The sequence below is a fragment of the Exophiala aquamarina genome (genome assembly GCF_000709125.1).
Source record: "Exophiala aquamarina CBS 119918 chromosome Unknown aczIA-supercont1.1, whole genome shotgun sequence".
In the NCBI taxonomy this organism is placed as follows: Eukaryota; Fungi; Ascomycota; class Eurotiomycetes; order Chaetothyriales; family Herpotrichiellaceae; genus Exophiala; species Exophiala aquamarina.
Window position 1 is genome coordinate 2986845 of NW_013550587.1, and position 21276 is coordinate 3008120.

Genomic DNA, 21276 nt, shown 5'->3' on the forward strand with positions numbered 1-21276 from the left:
TGTTGGAGGTATTCTGATCATTGGCAGTACATGTTGGTGCTGTTTTCTGTTCACCCGCAAGAGACGTCAGAAGATGGCTGCAACAGGAAGAATGAGCAAAGTGCACGACGCAAATGCCGACTCAATGTATACGCCTGTGTCGCCGAGCATAAAGAATGCCGAGGCGTGGGGAGTAAACGAGCCACCACGTGAAATGCACGCCATCAGTCCAACCCTGCTGCATGCCAAACATCCTAGCCCAGGACTGGCCCAGGGCAGATGGAGTCATAATGCTGGAGGTTCCGAGCAAAGTACTCCACTGAGAAACAGTTTCCAAAAGGATGACGTCGGCCCTGGGAGCCATCAAGTCCGCGATCCAAATCTCCATGACCTATATTTTGGGGTAGATGAAAGTCCAGGAGTGGCCTCTGGTCCCAGCACTACAAATGGCCAGTATTACGATCAACAAGCAAGGTTGCAAGACAGGAAAGATGAAACTAAAGGCAATTTCCTCTGAAATGGGAGCGTTGTCGGCATCGATGGCCGACCATGCGTCAAACATGTGAAGAAATAGCTCTTTTATGAGGGAATTGCTTCCAATCTCTTGAGCCTAACGTTCATTTCCTTGATATAGAAGAAGCCAGCGCTTCGTCTCCGGTCATGAATTGTACTATACGATATGTGCTTGATGTGTCATCATGATCTGTTATATAATTCCGGGATTTCGAAGTTTCAATAGACCTTATTCCAACAGAAAGGATAGGTCAAATGTACACCAGAAGGCTGGCATATGTAAGTTGTTCTAGTTAGCTCTACCCACCTGAATGTGCCAGACAGACATGAGTGGTCATATTGGTGTTTGTATCTCAGAAGTTTTCCATGTGCTTGGGTGTGATCTATGGTGGTAAGATGTGGTACTTGAAAATATAATATAGTTTATGCTTTTCCACGATTTTAGACCATTGTATATCCTATGCCGCCAATCTCTTGGTGGCTGTTCTTTCTGGATGTACCAAAGGGTTTCTTGAAGTTGTCTGGTGGACTTCTTCCCCGCAGCCAGACTCGGGGACAAGTTTTTCCATCCGACGCATCATCAAAACTCCGCGCCTTGGCGAAGCTCGGATGGTGTTCACGTTCACGTCCATCGAAACAAAAGTTGCGCTGCTTGACGCCTGTAAACATTCCTCATCCTCACATCGGCCCCCCTTTACATGTCATTTCTCTGCCCTTCTTTTCTACTATCTGTCTTCCTCTCGATGCCTTGAACTGATTGCTTCCCCTTCCATTTTCGACCTTTGAGCTCGGAGAATCTGCACGGCTAGCATGGCTTCCGCTTCGTGGCTTAACCAGGATTTCGGGGATGACGACGAGGAGTCTGATAATGAATTCAACCCCGCCACTGGTGGTGTATCCGATGATGAGCGCAATGAAGACTCCAAACCTTCCCCGCCGAACCGACGCTCTTCCTCACCTCGTCGCTCATCTGCCTCCCCAAAGAATTCCAAACGTGAAATCGAGGACGAGGATGAAGATGACAACACTGCGGAAAACGGAGCCCACGACCGGGGCAACGAGGATGATGCCAAAGGGGATGTCGATGACGAGGAAGGCGATGAGGACGAGGATGAGGAAGAAGATGAGGACGAAGAAATCACAAATCGACCTCGCAAGCGCAGGAGGAGAGGCCTGAACCAATTCTTCGAAGAGGAAGCCGAAGTTGACGAGGACGACGATGAGCTGGAGGCCGATGAAGAGGACCTCGGGCCCGAATTCATCCAAGACACACACCCTGATGACGATTTACCCCCCGAAGCCGATCATGATGACCGACGACATCGAGAACTGGATCGTCAACGACAATTGGAAGCTTCCATGGACGCTGAGAAGCAAGCCGCAGCTTACAGAGAAAGATATGGCCGAAGGACAAATGCAGCGCTCAGCAACAGCTCCTTCGTGCCACAGAATCTGCTCATGCCAGATGTCAATGATCCAAGCATATGGGGTGTCAAGTGCAAGCCTGGAAAAGAAAAGGAGATCATCGTGCGTCTCAACAAGAAATATAGCGAGTCTCTGAGGAGTCGAAACCCCATGCGGGTGTGCTCGTTTTTTGAACGAGGCGACGGGCCTATGGCTGGCTACATTTTCGTCGAAGCCCGGAGAAAGATCGATGTTGATGATGCGCTGAACGGTGTATCTGACGTATATCCTCGAGGAAAAATGAACCTTGTTCCGGTCAAAGAAATGCCTGATCTGCTGAGGGTTACCAAGACCAAGGAGTTGGAGGTTGGGGGATATGTCCGCATCAAGCGAGGAATCTATACGGGAGATCTAGCAATGATTGAAGAGGTTGAGTCAAATGGGCTCGATGTCAACGTTCGGCTGGTGCCACGGCTGACCTACGGTATGGAAGAAGATCAAGGACGGCCGGGTGCTGATGTGAAGCGCAAACGGCCCAATGCTTTCAACGTACCCACCATCAATCTCGCCAACAGACCTCCTCAGCGTCTCTTCAACGAAAATGAAGCCAAGAAACGACACGACAGATTCTTACAACAAAATCGCGGCCTAAGCAAGAGGAACTGGATATACAAGGGGGACACCTATATAGACGGTTTCCTGGTGAAAGATTTCAAATTGCAGCACCTGATTACGGAAAACGTCAACCCTAGACTCGACGAGATCACCAAACTTACCAGGACGGCTGACGACGGCTCTGAACATCTTGACCTGGAAACCCTCGCGCATAGTCTCCGAAACACCACTGGAGACGGCAGCTATCTTCCTGGAGATGAAATCGAAGTCTATGAGGGTGAACAGAGGGGCACTATTGGCAGAGTTGAAGCCGTGACGGGCAACATCATTTCAATCATGGTCTCCGAAGGCGAACTCACTGGACAATTAGTTGAAGTCCCAGTCAAAGGCTTGCGGAAACGTTTCAGGGAGGGCGACAACGTCAAGATCGTTGGTGGTAGCAAGTATCGAGATGAAGTCGGCATGGTTTTGCGGATCAAAGATGACAAGGTTACGGTTCTAACCAACACGAGCAATGAAGAGATCACTGTTTTTAGCAAGGACTTACGGGAAGCCACAGATGCTGGCGGAGGTGGAGCCGGCAGCAGCAAATTCGATGTTCAGGAATTGGTCCAAATTGAGTATGTCTCATCATCCCTTGTGGTTGTACAGAAGACGCTAACAAGCTGATAGTGCGACGACTGTCGGGATTGTGGTCAGAGCAGACCGCGAATCCGTGCGCATTCTCGATCAGAATGGTTCAGTCGCCACACGCATACCTTCACAAATTTCAAAGATTGATACCCGCAAAAACACTGTTGCCACTGACAAAAACGGCGCGGAAATTCGCGTTGGCGATGTGGTTAAAGAGTCAGGTGGGGAGGCCAAAAGTGGTACCATCCTGCACCTTCACCGAGGTTATGTATTTGCCCACAACAAGTTGGGTATCGAGAACTCTGGCCTATGGGTCAATCGGTGCAGTAATGTCATCACAACGGCTGCCAAAGGTGGACGTATCACAGCTCCGACAACGGATCTTACCAAGATGAACCCGGCCCTTCAGATGCGAAACCGACCTGATGCATCGATGGCACCGCCTCAACGTCCTGGGCGTGACCCGCTTCAAGGCAGATTAGTCCACATCAACAAAGGAAACTATAAAGGACACCGGGCCATCGTCAAGGACACTACTGTTACAGAGGCTAGACTTGAATTGCAGACAAAGAACAAGGTTATCAATGTCCCCAAGAGCCAGCTTTCCATCATCGAGTAAGTTGCACTTCTATGCATATGGCTACGAGCTAACAAGATTACAGTACCAATACCCAGAACAAAACTAGATATGATGATTGGATCAGAAACAGAGGTGGCCCCCCGGCAATGCGTACAGGCCAAGGTATTCCAGGATCTCGTGTGCCTGACAGTGGTTTTGGGGGACGAACACCAATGGTCCCGGCAGATGGAGGGCGTACTCCAGCCTGGGGAACAGCTTCTCGAACACCAGCATGGAGTGGACCAGGAGGTTCAGGCCTCGACTCTGGCCGCACACCAGCTTGGAAGGGAGCATCAGGTTCACAGACCTCATATGGAGGTGGTGGAATGACTTCTTACGGAGGTGCTGGAAACTTCGGTACCAATACAGGTAGTCGTACTCCAGCATGGGCCTCTGGAGCGAAGACGCCCTATGGCTCAAGTGGTGGTGACGGCTTCGGAAACAGCAACTCTGGATTTGACGCCTTTGGGGCAGGCTCAAGAACACCAGCCTACAACCCTTCCTCTTCGCGTACTCCAGCATGGAGCGGGCCAGGAAATGCTGCTTCGGCACCCACGCCCGGTGCACGCCCTTATGATGCTCCCACTCCGGCAGTATCTGCACCAACACCGGCTCCGTTTGGCGACGATGCATATACCCCTTATCTTGCTGCGCCAACTCCAGGAGCCGGTCAAGATGCACCTACGCCAGCCCCGAATTTTTCGAAGAACGCGAATAAGGAGCCTCTCAAGCACAATCGGCTTGCAGCGTTCGATGCGCCAACGCCAGCGGCTAGCGCTCCGACACCCTACGCTTCTGGCGCTTTTGACGCACCAACCCCGGCGGCTGGTGGTCCAAGGTACGTCGACGACGATGAAGACGATGATTAGAGCAGAGATCTTCGCCCGGGCGAGAAGTCAGCGTGAAGACTTCTGCAATGTGGACCTTCCTTCGATGGTATGCTTATGCTTATCATTGCGATGCATTGCCCGTGCTTTGGAACTTGCAACAGGGTAGGCACACATGGATACAATCTGTACTTCTAATTCATCAAAGCCAGCGCATCTGCTGATTTCTGAGCCAATCCTTGCGCAATTTTGCATAACTGCAACTTGATTTTTTATTCACGTCCTCCTGCCCTAGTGTGCCATGCGATGTCTCTTAACACCCATCTTCACAACCTAGTTCTTTGGACTAACTATTCCATCACTCGTGACCCTGGACGTGATACATAGTAAGGGTCTTAACTACTAGGCGCTACTCTTTCGCTCCTTACCCCTGAGCGGCCGCGGCCCCCTATCTTCCCAGCGAGCCTTGCAACGATACTTGGATGGCGAGATACGGCCAAGGAGCAATTATCTCCTTCCGCTACTGGACTAGAACGCACGTCGGAACGAACTAGGAATTCATCCATTATTCCGCTGCAGACTACAGCCTGAATACAACCAGGGCTTCTCAATCCTGGAACCATGTCCTGTCCATCGCGCCCTGGGTTTTCTCCGTTGAGGGAAAGCACACTATTGAAAATGATTTTGCACGACGAGAATGGTTCGCGTTGATAGTTGGTTTTAGACTATCGCGTGAGTCAGTGTGTCAGTGCCGAGTAGTTACAGTAGTATCGAGGAGAGCCTCCTCGGTCCCTGCCAGTCCCTGGACTCGGTAACTTGGCGAGGCACTTCGGACATGGACCAATTCCTTTAGTATGCTGTTCTTCGCTTCCGGTGGCTCTCGGCCCCTCTTCCTTCCTCTGACGACGAAACCAGGTAGGGCAGGCAGGGTAATCTGTATCAGGAGAAACCCTCATCAAGCCCTTCAACAAAGGCAGGGAATAAGTAATGCCACAAGGACTCAAGGACTTAGTCGTAAGACAAACCCAGGGTCCTGGCTCTCAGGGTCCCCAAAACCGGGAACCAAGCTCGTTTCGCTGCCAAGCGAGAAACCGGGAGAATAACAACAACTTAGGCGTGCGAGGCGAGCGAGCAAACGATGCCGGCGGGCATACCAAGTCCGGAGCTGTGCTCGAACTGAACTTCGGAATCAGGGGACTGCGTCCATCTCAGAGAGTGGATAAATTTCTGCACAATTTACAGTAGGGTGTGAACCGAGTTAGCAGTCCGTATTCTCGCTTGGTTGGAAATGGGGATGGAGGGAATGATGAATTCAAAAGAGAGGCTCAGAGCTACGAGTACAGGGCAGGCATTATTGAGACTGGGCTTCGGTTTATTTTGCCATATGATTGAATACTCGGTAACCGCGTACCTAGATACTCCATACATAGGGTCGATTAGTTCATTACGAGATGCTCAGGGCCCTTGAGACCCAGCATTCTAGCTAGTTCGGACAGAGGAGGGTCTGTTCTGCCAATCTTTCTTCTTTCTTTCATTCTCGTTGTTTGGTTGTTATTGACATGGACAATTGGACTTTGTAAAGTGCGCCAGGATTGTTGTCGTGTTTTGGGGGCTATTCCATGATATGTGCCTCGTACCCAATTGCCGATCTCGATTGGGGAATATCTCCGAAACCCGCGAAAATGCATTTGCAATTTTGGGGTTCTGTCATTCCTGTAGGCGTCATGGATTGACTGGTCAATACGTTCATCCCAGTTCAACAACACCGACGAAACATTTTCATCTCTTGAGGCGGGACAAGCGATCCCAGGGCGCACGGCTAACAGACTCTCCTTCTGTGTCAGCAAGACGGGCTAACTGACTCCACATGTGTAAGGCTTTCCGCAGGGGCATTTAATCAGGCGTCATGCCAGGCTCGGTGGCTTCGTGAGTCGATAGCCTTTTAGTCCGTAACCTACGAAGCTAGAGCCTAGACGGTCTCCTACTCGACACGCCTTCGAAGAAAAATAACCGTTACCAATATCGATAGATAGATTGACACGACAGACAAGCCGATCACGTGTTGCGGACGAGTATCTTCATGGCTACATCTAGCACAGAGAGCGGTGCCACCACATCCCTGGGACACAAGTCAGCTACTGCTGCTGCGACTGTTACTACACCATTTAGAGTTCTCGTGACAGGCGGACTCGGATTCGTGGGCTCCGCGATCATACGGGCTCTGACAGAACAACATCCGGAATGGGATCTATATATTCTCGACAAGGAGGCGCCGCGATCGCACCGCAAGCCTGGTCCAGTGCTGGGCGATAATGTTGACGACGAGGACGACAAGCTTGATCTCCTACGCGGTTGCAAATTCGTGTCCCTGCAAGCGGACATCACGGACGAGGACCAGGTGAGAAAGGCGTTTGAGCAATCTAGGCCTCAGGTTGTTGTGCATACTGCGGGCATGATTCCCGGATTGAGCGAACGGTAGGTTTTGCTTCTTTCTTCATCTTCTGCTCGTGAAACGCTTGTTGGAACTTGGACCGTTGTTTGATACTCTTGTGTTTTGTATACTATAGGTCAATACCCTATTCCAGGGAACCGAGGCAAGCTCACACTTTCGTGTCCTTGACATGAAAGCCGTGGCATAGGCTGTGATTTTGCTGGGTTGATTAGGTAGAAAGTTCAGGCCATCCAATCCTCCCCTTCGGTCTGTGGGGCCTTGCACCGCAGATCTTTGCCATTGTGGAAACGTTCGCTACGGGGTGGAATATCTCTAGCCGATGAACTGCTGGTTGCTAACGTCAATCATTTGCCAGATATCTGCGACGGCTCGAGGCGGTCGTTAAAATGGTCAACGTCAGTGGAACTCAACATGTGGTGAATGCAGCAAGAGAGTATGGATGTAGGGCACTGGTCTACACAAGCAGCTGCACTGTCGTAACCGATGATCTCAACGGAAAATTTCCGAACATCGATGAACGATGGCCAGTGTCGAAAAGCTCATCCATCTACGGCGAGAGCAAAGCGGAAGCCGAGCAGATTGTTCTCAGTGCGAACAACACGCCGATGACTGATAAACTGGATCAGGACGAGAAATTTGGTAATCATGACCATGACCATGACCACGACCCTGATTTCCTTCTGGAACATTCGATGTCCACCTGTGTTCTCAGACCCTCGGTGATTTTTGGAGAGGGGGACAGTCAGCTCATACCCTCAATTCACGCCTGTATCGAGAAGGGGGAAACTCGTTACAGACTCGGTGACGGGCACAACATGTGGGACACTGTGTACGTTGGCAATGTGGCTGACGCACACGTACTTGCCGTTGAAAACCTGTTGTGGTATTATCAGCCAAGATTGGACATGAGCAATCCTGGAGTCGACAATTTGGGGGATGGTAGTATTGAAAGCGGGAGAGCGGCTGGCGAGACGTTTTTCATACAAAACAACGAACCCATTCCGTTCCGAGACTTCAGCCTCGCGGTTTGGAAGGAGTTTGGGCACATTCCAACAGGGATGGAGATTCCCATCCCAGAAGGATTAGGGTGGGTACTGGGCTTCCTCGCGGAAGCCTTCACGCGAGCCTCCGGCCAAGCGACGACCCTGTGCCGCGGAAGCGTAAGAGACGCTTGTGCGATGCGGTATGCCTCTGGTGACAAGGCTCGAAAGATACTCGGCTATCGCCCTCGAATAGGGCTGGAAGCGGGCCTCAGAAAAAGTTGTCGGGTGAGTCGTCCCCTTGTTGTAATCTTAGCGGAGCAGCGCAACGGGTGAGGTTGCTGCGCGAGGCTGCATTGGCAACTAAATTTGGACCTACGGCGTGCACTAATTAATGCAACGCTGATCAGGATTATGAACAACGGTATCAGAGGCGCAAGTCTAGTCAAGCATAAAATGTGTCGCAGGAAACCCAAGATGTCGGAGATTGTCATAAACGGGGAATCGGCTCGTGTTTCCAACGTGCTGGTTGTGTATGGAGCACACTACGGAGTACTTATGATTAGCAAGTGGTCACGGGCCGTGTGGACACGGACAATCTATCTTGACTGCTCTAGTACTACTCTCCCTCGGTGGACTCGCGTCGTGGATGGAATGGCTCGTGCGGGCGGCGGGAGGTCAGTAATCGTCGCTGTCAGCACAGAGAAGCAATTGCATGCAAACACGGCTGCCTAGACGCGTCGACGACTGTTGTGAGACCCTGGGAGCGCGAACAAGAACCGGCTCGAGTGGGAACAAACTTGTCTTTGGCCATTGACGGGCCCATTGGAAATCCTCACGATTCGGAGGAGTTGCGCAGAATTCAGGTCAACAGGCGTGATGCTTGCTTGTTGAGCCGAGGACTAGAGGACATTAGCACTGGGGGCCATATTCAAGAGAAGCATCGTAGCGTTCGCCAGTACGAGGTACCTCGTACTCCAGAGGCATACACGGGCAAGCAGCAGCTCCTGCCACGTAAGTCTTGTTCGGAGTGCAGAGACTAAGGGAGATGTAGCAGCTGCCTGGAGCTGGAGTTGATATGGGAAGATTAGGATTGCCGGATTGAAGCAATGAGACGGTGGCAGTGGACAGGCCTCTGCATGCTCCGTATTCATGTCAATCCACCCACATACGGGTAGTCGTGTGGTACTTCGGTGGCTGATGACGGCATTGGATAGCAAGGTGATGGTAAGGAGGGAGGTTTGAAATGGTCGTCTCAAGTTTTGAGCCGTTGTTCGCAGAATGACGTAGAGGAGGCTTGGCAGGCCAATGGGGATGCAGAACACGGCATCGCAAGTGGGACTATACTCTCCGATACTCTCCTTGTATCACCCCTTTTTCCTCATTTCCCACCTCCGCTGTTATGGTGCTCTGCTCCTCCATCCCCTCCACTTTCATTCTCCCTTGTTTCCTTGCCGTCCTGGACTCCCTGGGTGCAAAGTGTCCGTGCTCCCGAACGCTGGGCCACTTGCAATGTTCTTCCGCCTTCTTTCGAGCTTCCTTCGCTCTCGCTAGCCCCATTCTGCTCTCTCGCTTCGCTTCAATCGATCTCTCTCAGTCAATCATCCATCGTCAATTGTGACCCCGTCGTCGGACCACCGCTTGTCCGTACCTCTGGTACCCATGAGGCGCAACCCTGCCCTTCAATCTACAGATTGTCTAATTTGGGCGACGTACCCCAACTGGCCCATCTCAGTCTGGACTCGAGATTCCTCTCGTGTTGGCTGCTCCAACGCCTCCAGTCTGACCTTTCCAGATCGACCTCTTCCCCGAAACTCATTTCGCAGCTTCCTGCTTGTTGCATCTCATCTGACCTCGCGAAATTTGTTACCGTTGCTGCTTACACCACTTACACCAGCTCATCCGTATTCCCCGTGCGTAAGCGATTCAAGGTCTACCTTGCTATCGTTCTTTGCCAGCATCATCGCTGTTCCGTCCGTTATACCCTTCGACGGCGCCCTGTCTGGGATCATACTCTCGAGAATCACCGCCTTGACGCCTCACTCAAGCCTCAAAGCCTGTGTAGATCGTGCAATGATCGGCGAACTGCCACCCTTTCGGTTTGGGCATCATCTTTCGGCCCAATCGGTCCTGGTGTCCTCGTACCTTGCCTCAAACTCTGTCATCGACCATCTCCACAACCCTGGGCCCGGCGACTTTAGTCGCGGGAGCAAGTGCCTAGTTAACGGCCAAACTCTGTTCTGACTCGATGCTTTGCTACCGCTCACCCTCTAGTTTGTCATCGCCGTAAAGCAAAAACGAGACAACCATGGTGGCTTGGGGAGGGAAAAATCGGCACTTGGAGACTTGGAATACCCCTCGAGGTTTGAAGGGAAATTGACCTGCTAATGAGGTGCCTCACACAAATCTCGAGACACTGTTCCGTCAGACACCTATCTGGGCAAGCATCGCCACGGTTGGCCCAAGATGCAATGCCTGCAACCCGAACTCGCTAGGAACGCCTCCTACGCTCATCACCCGTCCGACCCACCACATCCAATGAATTGGTGTTGCGTTTTCGAAACGGTACCCTGCGCAAAAGCCTACTCAGCAATGGAGCCTAGACCTCTGCAGAACTTCACATTCTTTGCATTTTAATGCTTCCAGTAGGTTCGTGAGCGTGATGGAGAGCATAAATCAATTGGCGCTTATTGCCGCTGCGCATGTCTTGCAGTCAAACTCGTGACTGACAGCATCTGCGCCCTCTCTACAGGCTAGAGAGAAGTCGTCCATTCAAACACCTTCGGGCATCAGTCTTGCTGCCAGCGATTCTTAACGCGGATGGCATCGGCTCAGTGACGTGCCGCCGGCCGTGACGTGCGCAAACATCCTAGAAGAAATTAAAGAGCTTCTAGAAAAACTTGGTTTCAACGCCATCAGAACTCCATCTTGCTTGTGGCGCTCATTGTCAGGGTTTAAATCAACACATGACAATCTGCCAAAAAAGTGCAAGGTGAAAGCGGGAGAAGCCTGAACATCTCATCCTAGTTGTCGGCAACAGTCCCGGGGCCAAACGTCAGGAACTTCTGTTTCAGCCCCTGTACTAAAGGTGGAGCTCTGTAAGAAACTAGTAGCCTACCCCCCGGGATACGGAAGGGTGGGCATCAAACAGCTTTCCAGAATAGCACTTTTTATGGGCTTGGAGGGCCAAAGTCGCTTCCTGTTAACTCCACGTGCCCACATGACGAATACATTATCACTATTGGATTCACCTGGTTTGTTCATCTCTGGTCTGTCCGGTATCAAATATCAATGCCCAATACTTAATGTAGTGCCTGACTCAAAGCCCCCTGCAACCCAACCAACTCCTCTCCTATCAGATCTCAAGACAAGCGACACCCTATTCTATTTGTGACGCTCTGTCCTCCGCCTTCTCTCCAACCTATACAGCACTTCGGTCAATCCTGAGAATGTTGGCATTGACCTCTCCGATCAGCAATCTACACACATCGTACTCTGCAGGACTTGCTCCCGGGGTACAGTTTGCTCTTGACTTAACAGACAATACCATGGGCATGTCCGACCACCAGGAATTTCTACTGTCCCGGCCACCAGACACCGCCACATTGAGACCTGCCGTCGATAGTCCATCTCCCTTTTCTCTCCAAAGGTAAGTGCACACGGGCGACAAGACGCCATTCAACGATCGTCGCTAATACTTCAACCACAGCAGATTTACGCCGTGGTCCACCGCAGCGTACGATCCTTTCGCGGGTGAGCCCATGAATGGGCGCATTTCCCCTGAAGTAACAGAAAGACTACGAGGACGACTGCCTCCAGAGATTCATAGTTCAAATCGTGGGCCAACGTCGGCTGTGGGCGAACCCTTCCGTCCGCTATCATTTGGATCCCAATCTTCAGCCTTCACTTCTGATGCTGGGTCGTATCACTACGGCCCACCACCTAGGTCAAACCCTGACGATCAGACCATGGCACTTCGCAGACAGAGCCAGGACAGTTTTGTGCTTCAAACTGGCTCGCCCACAAGTCAAGGTTATGCAGACTACGAATTGGAAACGCAGAATCGGAGAGGAGCCGAAATGGGTAGAGCAGCTCGCTACCACACTCGACGGAGGCCGTTCAATCAGGACGAATTCGATGGCCCGTCACAATTACTCCCTCTCCCAGTACCCCAACAAGAGCACGCTCGATCTCAAACCCTTCCGACGCTTCCTGTTCACCTAGAACTAGAGGAACAGGATGAGATCGTTCTCCATGTTAACGACATTCTATCCCGTTGCGCCTTTCACTTTGTAGCAAAATACCAATTTCCTATCCCGCTGGAGCGAGACAAACCACGAGTCCGGACCGCAGCGGATCGTGAATGGACCGAATGGGCCTATCTTCTAAAGAGGCTCGCAACAAAGCGGAGGATTCCCGCGCGGGTCCTCTACGACAACCAGATTAAGCAGTTTGTTACGACATTAGAGAACTCAATTGCCGTCAGGCAGAGCAGTAGAGGAGATCAACAAACCAGAACCCCCAAGGACGACCGATACATGTTGCAACTTGTCAGTGCAGGGACACAAGTTGCAAGAATTTTGATGGACTCGTTGTCTATGGAACAACTCGATGCTCTTTATAGACAGACTGAGAGCGTTATCCTCGAAAGGAGAGCCAGACTCAGAGGGCTTGGATTCCAGTGAGAGATTTTACGCTGCAAACTTTCAGGTCTTTTGGTCATTTTGCAAGCTATGGATGTGGGAAGACTTTGTGCTTGATTTCTTACCCATATACTCTACTCGTGGAATTTTGAATCCATTGCTGATAATTGCGGGTCAATGGATGCTCATATGCCACTCTCACATTGCGAAGGAAAACGAAGCGGTGCGAGTACTATGTACTCATCAATTGCGTGTATTCTTCACTCTCCCAGGACCATTCGAGGATGGTGAACGCACTAATGGTTGGGTCTTTGAGCCTGACAACACAGAACAGGCCTATAGCAGGCCAACACTTGATTTAGTCGAGTCTAGCCTCACTTGCAGACCGCCCCTCTACCTTTCCGACAACCAATTCAACTGCCACAAATTCTACCTAGGTAGACTTGGGATTCGGACTCACTTGTACAAGAGACTACATCCCGGAGAAATGAAGCCGTTGGCGCTTGGGATATCCCCACTGCGACGAGCACGGTCGTTCGCAACCAACTGCGCGAACCAACTTCACGGGCGTCCACTGATACAGCAGCGATTGTCGTCGAAATGAGCAGTCCTGTTGGAAATAAGCAATGCTGCATGAAGATGGTTAAGTCCTCTGGCTGCCTAGCTACCCTCTCTCCAGTGGATATACTCCCACTTCTTTGCTTGCATTCCGGCTTGAAGAGGGAGGAGGGGGCCGAAGGGACGAGGAGTGGCCAGCAGGGGAGGAGAATCAAGTGCACTGCCCTGTCTCGCAAGCAAGCCAGTGTTGGCAAGCAGACTGACCAACAGGCCACTCCACTAGGTGACGAGCTTTGCCGACTACTGTGTCAAACTTCGACGAGACATTCCACACCGGTCTGAGCAGAAGGAACAGACTCCTCCCGATCTTCCACAGTGGGAATCTGTACGAGTACTGAAGCCTTCCTTGATTCAGCCGCCAGGCTCAGCCCAAAGAAATGCCCAAACTAAAGGAAGCCTTATTGTCCGCGCCAACGACCTACCATACCCGCTCACCATACCGATCGGTCGAGTTTCAGATCCGCATTGTCAAGAGCATGGTTCAAGAAGAAGAATATGAGAGAAAAACAAATCGGATACAGCGGAGTGCAGGACAATGATCTCGCTTACACGGCCCACTGGGAATCTGTGCAAGCTTTCTTGCTTCCTACCAACTGACGACAGTCTTCAAGCGACAGTTGACTTGAGTGGTGCCTCATGTTGTATTTCCCCCACAGGGACTAAACCTTACGAAAATGCCTTATTAGAGGCAAGATATACGTTCTAGACGAGCTTTTTCCTGCTTGGGCTGCGACGTGGGCGTGCTGGTTCTGCCCGATTTAATGATGCTTATGACACCCAATACTAGATAGATAGACGGTGGGCTTTCCCGAGAGAGGAAGAGCCAGGGAGACGCAGGTGGAAAAGCGAAGAGAGTTTGGAGCCCAAAGGCGCGACGGCAAGATCGCCAGGACGATCTTGAAAGGACGGGGCTTCTCTTCTCTCGCCTTTGTCAGTTGTCAACAATGCGTTTCAAGGGATGACCTTGTTGATCAAGTCAGGATCTACAAACATGCTTGGTAGCCGTTTTTCTTTATATCCAACAGGTGATATGCCGGGACCTTTTTGCGATGCAGATCACTGCGAAAAAGAAACTAATGTATGTGCCCTATGCTTTGTACTTTCAATATATGAGAATTCCTCTCTACCTAACTCAGGCTCTCCAGCCCTGGGAATATTCAACTGCAAGGCATGGCAGGGAGTAGAACTGGTGGAGCGGTGGACACGTACAAAGCAGGAAAGTTGTCTGGGCAAAAAGAAGCCGTGTTGCCCGATTTGCCTGCGTTCAGTTCTTGAATCGAGCGCTTGCATGCATTGCTACCTAACAAGCTGCCCGCCCAAAGTAGCATATGGATTGGTGGGAGGGTGGGCTTGCCAGTGCCTTTGATTCCTTTTCCTTGTCGAAAGGGCACACATCCGAAGTCTTTGCGCGATTGACTGGCCTTCGCTCCGGACTAAAGATACCATGACAGGTTTGGGGCGTACGCTTGTTAGCTTCCTTTTGTTCGCCTGGGCCCCTTGCTACTTGTTACTCGTAGTCGCCATCGAAAAACCACATCCGAGAGATCGGACCATCTAGGAGGCATTCCTCAACAACGTCAAAATTCGTTCCGCGTGAAGCTTCCCCTTGTTTTTGGTGGCCTGTCAGCACGAGTCCTTTCCCATCACCCGACCTTTTGGATTTGATCCCAAACGACTTGGCTCTTGCGCCCAAAACAAAACCGGCAAGAAGCGACAATGTGGTAGGATTAAGGGGAGAAAATATTGCAAATAACTAGCGAACAGATTTCTTCGATCCGTGCTTTTCCGAGTTAGATCTCTCGTAGTCTAACCCATTGCAATGCATCGGCCTGGAACTACTGGTTCTCCAGGAGCGGTCAGCAAGGGCGAGAGTTTCAGTTCTCGGTTGTTTGATCACAAAGTCTGCCAATACCCATCCTCAGCGGCGAATCTTGACCTCCAAAAAGTCCATTTCCGTTTCCAGACCTGCATCTCGCCATTTGACCGGAGCCATGACTAAGCAATTCTGAGCTGTGGCTGTGCAGTGCTGACGTCAACCTCTCTTTCAAGCTGATAAATGCTGTCCGCGATTCTTCAAGGCTTTGCTCGTCCGCTAGACGCTGGAGAATCACACAACGCATTGGCAATGGATTCAATCAGAGAGTCTGTCTCGCTCTTATCCTATGAAGACAGAAGAACGGATGCCTCTTGATATACGACACCGTTGCTTTCAGGCAGCTGCTATATCCGGAAAACTTTCGACAGGAGCCTGTCGGCTTCAAGCTTTCAGTTTAATTTGAGAAATTCGAGGTAGTTAGGTCTGCAAGGATGAATGGTTCTCTCTATGCTTCAGCGAGTATCATCATCATTTTCGAGGCAAGACCTTCGTCTTCCTCTTTTCTCAAATTCGCTTTTGGAAATACCACCCTCCGGAGCCTGTATAACCATGGTCCTAGTGGCTCATAATAGTACTGTGAGGCACCTTAAGGAGTATGATGATATCGTTAAAAAGAGCGCGCCAAAGATGATAGATATAAATCTATTCAATTAGTAATTACCAGATGCTCTCCTTATCTATCCCTCCGCTAGTAGGTATTAAATACTCTTTCTTCATATATAACTTCCGTTGAAACCGAAAAGGTCTTCTCCTTCGCTAGCAGAGTTCTTAGAGCAGAGCATAATAGCTTATCAAGACCTTAGAGATATTACCTTACTACAAGTATTGATTAATACAGGGACTTACTTCTTAAAGCGGAGCCCCACAAGGGTTAAGCTAGAGGACAATTTACTAGCCTAGCGTACTATAAAGAGCTAGGACTCGGAATGGGAGTGGGGTTCGAGTCCTGCTACCACACTGCGGCGGGCTCGGACTCGGGACTCGATGAATCGCAAGTTGGCAGCGCTGCGCGGCGACAAGTCTTCTCTTCTATGTATCCGTCGTATGAGATAGAGTTCAACGAGACAACGGGACAACGGGACTGACAAGTAGGCCCGCGATTGGGTCGAGAACTGCAGCAACCAAGTTGAAATATGTGGATTGAAATAACACGGGTTCTCCAGGGGAAGTCGACTCCATGAGGATCACCCCTGTCAAGATGGGTGAGGTCGAATTTCACCACGACCTCTTCCCAACTGCAGTCAATCTTTCGCCGCGAACATACCAGCTTGCCCTTTCCTGTATGGTTCTGACTTGCTATGACCTTTACATGTCGAAAGCGAGATCTCTCAGGGAGACAAGGTACCTGAGCGAGGTCCTGTTGGTGCTTCTCGACAGGAGGATCGAACGGGCGGCAATCAAATTCCAAATTAAGATGATCAAAGAATCCATTCTCTTCCAGCGTTATGACTTTTTGAGTATTGTGTGCGATCACCACACCGTCCCAGATGCCTTCCCTGTGGGGTGCGGCCAGGAGCAATGCAATGGCCTGTCTTCTAAGCCACGGCACCCTGCATTTCAACGCCACGTAAGACAGTGGCGGGATCGTACCTATGTCTATAGTGAAGCTGAAACCCGTGATCCGACCATCGTTGGAGAACGAACGGTGGTGGATTTCGCTAGCCTTGCGATAGATCTCGACCGCTTGTGCGAGGATCGACGTGAACGCAGAGGTAAACTCATCGAAGCATGTCTCTGACGTTGAAAGCATGGTTGCGACTTGGATAGACACCATGGTATGGAAAATGCGGAGCAGTGGTATGCCGAGCGACAAGGGGGAGCGAGTTGTTCTCTGTAAGGTCTCAAGGCTGGCCGTATATGTCTCGAGCCAGGTCGACATCGCAGCCTGAAGAAACCGATGTTGTCTCACAATATCTTCTGAAAGCGGATACCCGCCCAATTCAAGGCGCCGGCGTCATTCGGTCAGGGTAATGTTCAATTGCATAACTTAGTCGAATGTCCTTCGAGCCTCGAACATATTGACAAAAGTTAAGAGGAAGTTTCCAGCTTGGGACAAGGCTCCGCTCTTGGGGGACATCCGCTAGAGCGCCCACGGTCCCCATATGCGCTGATTGGAGATTCTGTCGGGTGAAAGCCTCGATCAAATGGTCATCCACCGATTCAGGCAATCTCCGGGCCTCAAAGGTCTGCCGTCTTGATCCTTTCTAAGTCTACAAAGCAGATTCAATCCATAATGGATATAAGTCACCGCAGTCGCGTGGTCGCCCCGCAGCAGTTCGAGCGACACATAGAGTATGCATGCAACTAACGGTGTCCGTGTCTCTGCGAGATCCTCTCCGTGGAATTGACAATTCCGCAACTGTGCGATGCTCTTATTATACTGTTTCAAAGCTAAAGTTTCGTACACATCCAGCTTGGGGGTTTTCCCGTAACAGACGTATGATGAAGGAACTGTACTCCCGTAGAGATTGAGATCAGCGCTCTTGTGAGCAGAAGCAAGCGCTATAGCGGCGTGTAGTATTGGCAATTTGGTGGCGCTTGCTTGTACGACCAAGTCCGCCCAGAAATGTGAGTAAAAAGACTCCCGGCAAGTCGAAGCAGCTTCGTTCGGCGTACGTGATGTTTTGGAACGGAGTTTTCGTATGGTGCACGGATAAAGCTCGCACTGTAGTGAGTATGGCTGGGGTGATGGAGTTTCTCATTCGTTTGATAAGTCTGATCGTTGTTGCACTCCCCATTTGCTTTTGTTCCGCCCCCCAAACCCCGTAGCCTTCACAGACAAGTCTTGCCGCCAGACAGTTGGCACATTCTGGCCATTGCTCTCCACATTTTAAATGCCTCTTCTTGCAAGTACGACAGCCTGTTTTGGTTTTCGACGCAAACTGACGTTTCCTTGTGCCAATGGCGTCAACCATGATTTGTCCATTCCAAGAGACCCCTTCGAGTTGTCTGCTAGATATACATGTGAGATAGCCGGATGTCGTAAAGGAAGCTTGATCATTGGCGGTCCGCAAGTGCCAAAACGCTTCGAAGCCGATCGTAAGTCCGTTGTATCAGTGGCTGAGACAACCCCTCTCTGCGGCGAGTGCCCGGCTGACGGCTAGACACCCATTGGCTGTTTCCTACGTCTCGAAGTTCCATTGGCTGCTGGCCAATGGATCAACGTTTCTTAGCGAGCAGTGCCGGGATGGGTTCGTGGACTCATCTAGGAAATTGCGTTTGCTGCCAGACTAAAGATATTACTCGTCTATAGATAGTCGGTCTAAGGTCGCTTCAGGTCCAATCATGGGCAGGAGGATCAACCCTCTTCGAGGACTTGTGTGGAGCTAGGCGTGCTATTCCTTAACCACACCGGAAAGACAGCATGTGGAACGGGAGGTTACACAAGGACCCAGAGAGATGGGCCATCGAGTCATAGCCAGCGTCATAGGGGAAGTCTCGTGGGCAGGTGCACTGTCAATTGTGCGAGGCTGGGCAAAGCTACCAGAGCCATTGACTCTTGGGGTTGACTTAGCTTTGGGGAGCAAGGGAAGCAGAGGCAGAGCACTGCTAATAATATTGTTGAACCGGGGGTAACTCCAATCAATCATGGTACCTGAAGACCATTTGAAATACCTACGAGATCTCGCGCTCAGGTCCATATCAATATTCAGCTTTGCCGCTCAGCCTTGGCGGGCTACTGGGATTGCACCACTGTTACTGCAACGTTCCAACGAGCATCTTGACGACGTAGGCGTTTCACCAGCAGTGTCAGCTGGAGCCTTCCAGGTGTAAAGACTGTCACCGTACCGTAGTGAGTCTATAGCTCTGCACGGACAACTGGATTCAATGGATCGTTTAAGAAAGGGATACCATTAGTGTTTATTTTTCGCAGTCCAAGCAGAGATCTAAAGTGGATATCGGATTCTTTCGTAGATTCCAGCACAGGCAAGCAATATTATAAATCCAAGCGAAAAAGCATCGGAATCCGCAAACGGTTCCAAAATGGATTCGATATTGGGAACGTGGAGTACTGTGACAAGCATGCAAATAGCAATATCAATCCTCATCCTTCATACATCCCAAGGATATTTCCATTATTCCAAGTGTATCAACCCCACAATTTGGAAGCGCTGAGCCGACGTTTGAATTTGAGGGAGGAAAGACGAAGGAAAGTTTCGACGGACTACGCTGCATTGAGTGGGGACCGAGTTCTTACACGAGCGAATGAAACAGCATCCTGTACGACGCTTGTCAGTTACTGACGCCCTGTGACTAGGGTCTACATGCCCCAGTGTTGAACTCCAAACCTTCAGCGAACTACTTCTACAGAGTGTATTCGAGCTTCTGCATTATCAAAATGACTTCTCCAGGCTCTCCTAGTGAGCGCCCGCAGAAAATTTCTGGCGGCTGCCTCTGCGGCTCCATCAAGTTTGAGGTATCTTTCTCAGAGTACCAATGGCCACCCGAGGTGTGTAAGATCGACAGAGTGAATATCCAGTGTACTGACACCAATGCAGTCAGCAACGTGCCAATGCACGATGTGTCGGAAATGGACTGCAGGGTTAGTGGCACAATTCATTGTTGTTTCTCCATTGCAAATTACGCCGCCATTGGCACAATCTGTATACTACAAAGAATATCAGTCGTCGCCCCGAAGATTTCGGGGGTTTTGCGGAGAGTGTGGGAGTTCTTTGATATGGCGATCCGATGACAAGGTTGATACGCTGGATCTCTTCCTTGGTACCATAGACGAAACGTGGCTCCTGGGTGCGAAGGTGGAGGGTTCTGAAAGAGAGACTGCGCAAGGAATAGTTGTGGAAAGAGTTGGGGGCTTGGGTAAAGAGCTTTGTACGCCCAACCAATATCAATTTTACTATGCGAACGCCATCAGCGGTGTTACCGACCTGCTTGAGGGAGGTCAAAAATTTCTTCAGGAGAACACACATGGACTCTGGATGGAATGTGGTAAGGATGCTTAATCATGTATATTCCACTTCGATTTTCCATTTCTCTGGTAAGGCCCCGGGAACACTGAGGCTATGTTCTTATATCAATACAAACCGATGTAGACTCTTTGCACTTTCTACCGTGCCGTGCTATCTTTACGGCGTGCCGAGTAAAGTTCCCAGTCCTTCTCTTGGGCGACGTATGGCAACCATTCTATTGTTGCGCAACGGCCACAGTGGACTTTCGAGCATCAATCTGAAGAGACTCCCTAAAGACGCTGAGATGCAGCTTCGTTCACGTTGTTCTCGGCAGTGACTAGACACGCTTACTACTTTGAGGACCCTGGTCGCCAGATCAGGTGGAGCTCGAACGAAGAGAGAGGCACGGCAGCTGTATGTAGATATCAGCTGCCGAAACGAACGTAGCTAATCGTATCAAGGGCCGGTAGCAGAAAACCACAGTTATGATCTCAAGAAGCAGCTGTTTGGAACGTTCTTGCCCAACGGAAACAATGCTCTTCATGCCGATTGGCTCCGTCGTACACGGCATCACGTGATTGGACAACAGGGGCTACGAAACTGTGCTCGAGCCACGATATATCGCGTGCCATGGAGGGTTGAGCCATGTAAGTTCAATTTCTTACCAGCCCTGCTTGAATATGCAAATCAGCAATGCATGTCAGATTTTAAATGCCTCCGAACCGGGGAATTCCCCGTGTTACCGTCGCCATGTTCAATTTGCGCCAACGCAAAGACGACATCAGAAGGTCTTTCGGACACCCTCCAGCAACGTCTTCGATGCCAACACATCTACAATATGCCCCTTGAGTGACGGCTAGAGAGCCAGCGCTAGACCTGTTCTTGTTCGCCAATGTTGTAGAAAGAGACCCTTGCTTGTCACTCCTCTTTCAAGCCAAGTATATGTGGTCGAGGTCGTTGATTTGGCATGTATTCAGCATTTCTGTGTAATATAAAGTCTGATTTCGCCACCAAAGGTGTTCTCGGTCCTTCCCATGAGCCCAGAACGGTCCTTCTCTTCTGAATTTGTTTTCAGCCTATAAAATGGCGCATGATTATCCTCTTCCAACCCAACCCTTCATCGACGGAGAATACCTCGATAGTATCAGCAAGGACCGTTTGACGATTCAGTCTGCAGTGGACGACACAGTTGTAACAGAAAATAAGTGCC

General features: G+C 50.6%; 6 protein-coding genes across 6 annotated transcripts; 5 read left to right on the plus strand and 1 right to left on the minus strand.

Annotated features, from left to right (window-relative positions):
- Positions 1–1302: 1302 nt before the first annotated feature.
- A1O9_01077 (uncharacterized protein) lies at positions 1303–4632 on the plus strand (the record flags this gene model as incomplete). The annotated part of the gene is made up of 3 exons (XM_013410237.1): positions 1303–3131; positions 3184–3759; positions 3807–4632. 3 exons carry the CDS (start codon positions 1303–1305, stop codon positions 4630–4632), a joined length of 3231 nt encoding a protein of 1076 aa, XP_013265691.1.
- A 2038-nt stretch (positions 4633–6670) lies between these two features.
- Positions 6671–7069, plus strand: A1O9_01078 (uncharacterized protein; the record flags this gene model as incomplete). Its single annotated transcript, XM_013410238.1, has 1 exon — positions 6671–7069. One exon carries the CDS (start codon positions 6671–6673, stop codon positions 7067–7069), a length of 399 nt encoding a protein of 132 aa, XP_013265692.1.
- A 359-nt stretch (positions 7070–7428) lies between these two features.
- Positions 7429–8358, plus strand: A1O9_01079 (uncharacterized protein; the record flags this gene model as incomplete). The annotated part of the gene is made up of 1 exon (XM_013410239.1): positions 7429–8358. The coding sequence occupies one exon, from the start codon at positions 7429–7431 to the stop codon at positions 8356–8358; it is 930 nt and encodes a 309-aa protein (XP_013265693.1).
- Positions 8359–11990: 3632 nt separating this feature from the next.
- A1O9_01080 (uncharacterized protein) lies at positions 11991–12707 on the plus strand (the record flags this gene model as incomplete). Its single annotated transcript, XM_013410240.1, has 1 exon — positions 11991–12707. The coding sequence occupies one exon, from the start codon at positions 11991–11993 to the stop codon at positions 12705–12707; it is 717 nt and encodes a 238-aa protein (XP_013265694.1).
- A 3749-nt stretch (positions 12708–16456) lies between these two features.
- Positions 16457–17086, minus strand: A1O9_01081 (uncharacterized protein; the record flags this gene model as incomplete). Its single annotated transcript, XM_013410241.1, has 1 exon — positions 16457–17086. A coding segment is annotated over one exon (630 nt), but the record flags the coding sequence as incomplete, so codon positions are not given.
- A 2593-nt stretch (positions 17087–19679) lies between these two features.
- On the plus strand, positions 19680–20120 carry A1O9_01082 (uncharacterized protein; the record flags this gene model as incomplete). The annotated part of the gene is made up of 1 exon (XM_013410242.1): positions 19680–20120. The coding sequence occupies one exon, from the start codon at positions 19680–19682 to the stop codon at positions 20118–20120; it is 441 nt and encodes a 146-aa protein (XP_013265696.1).
- Positions 20121–21276: the final 1156 nt, after the last annotated feature.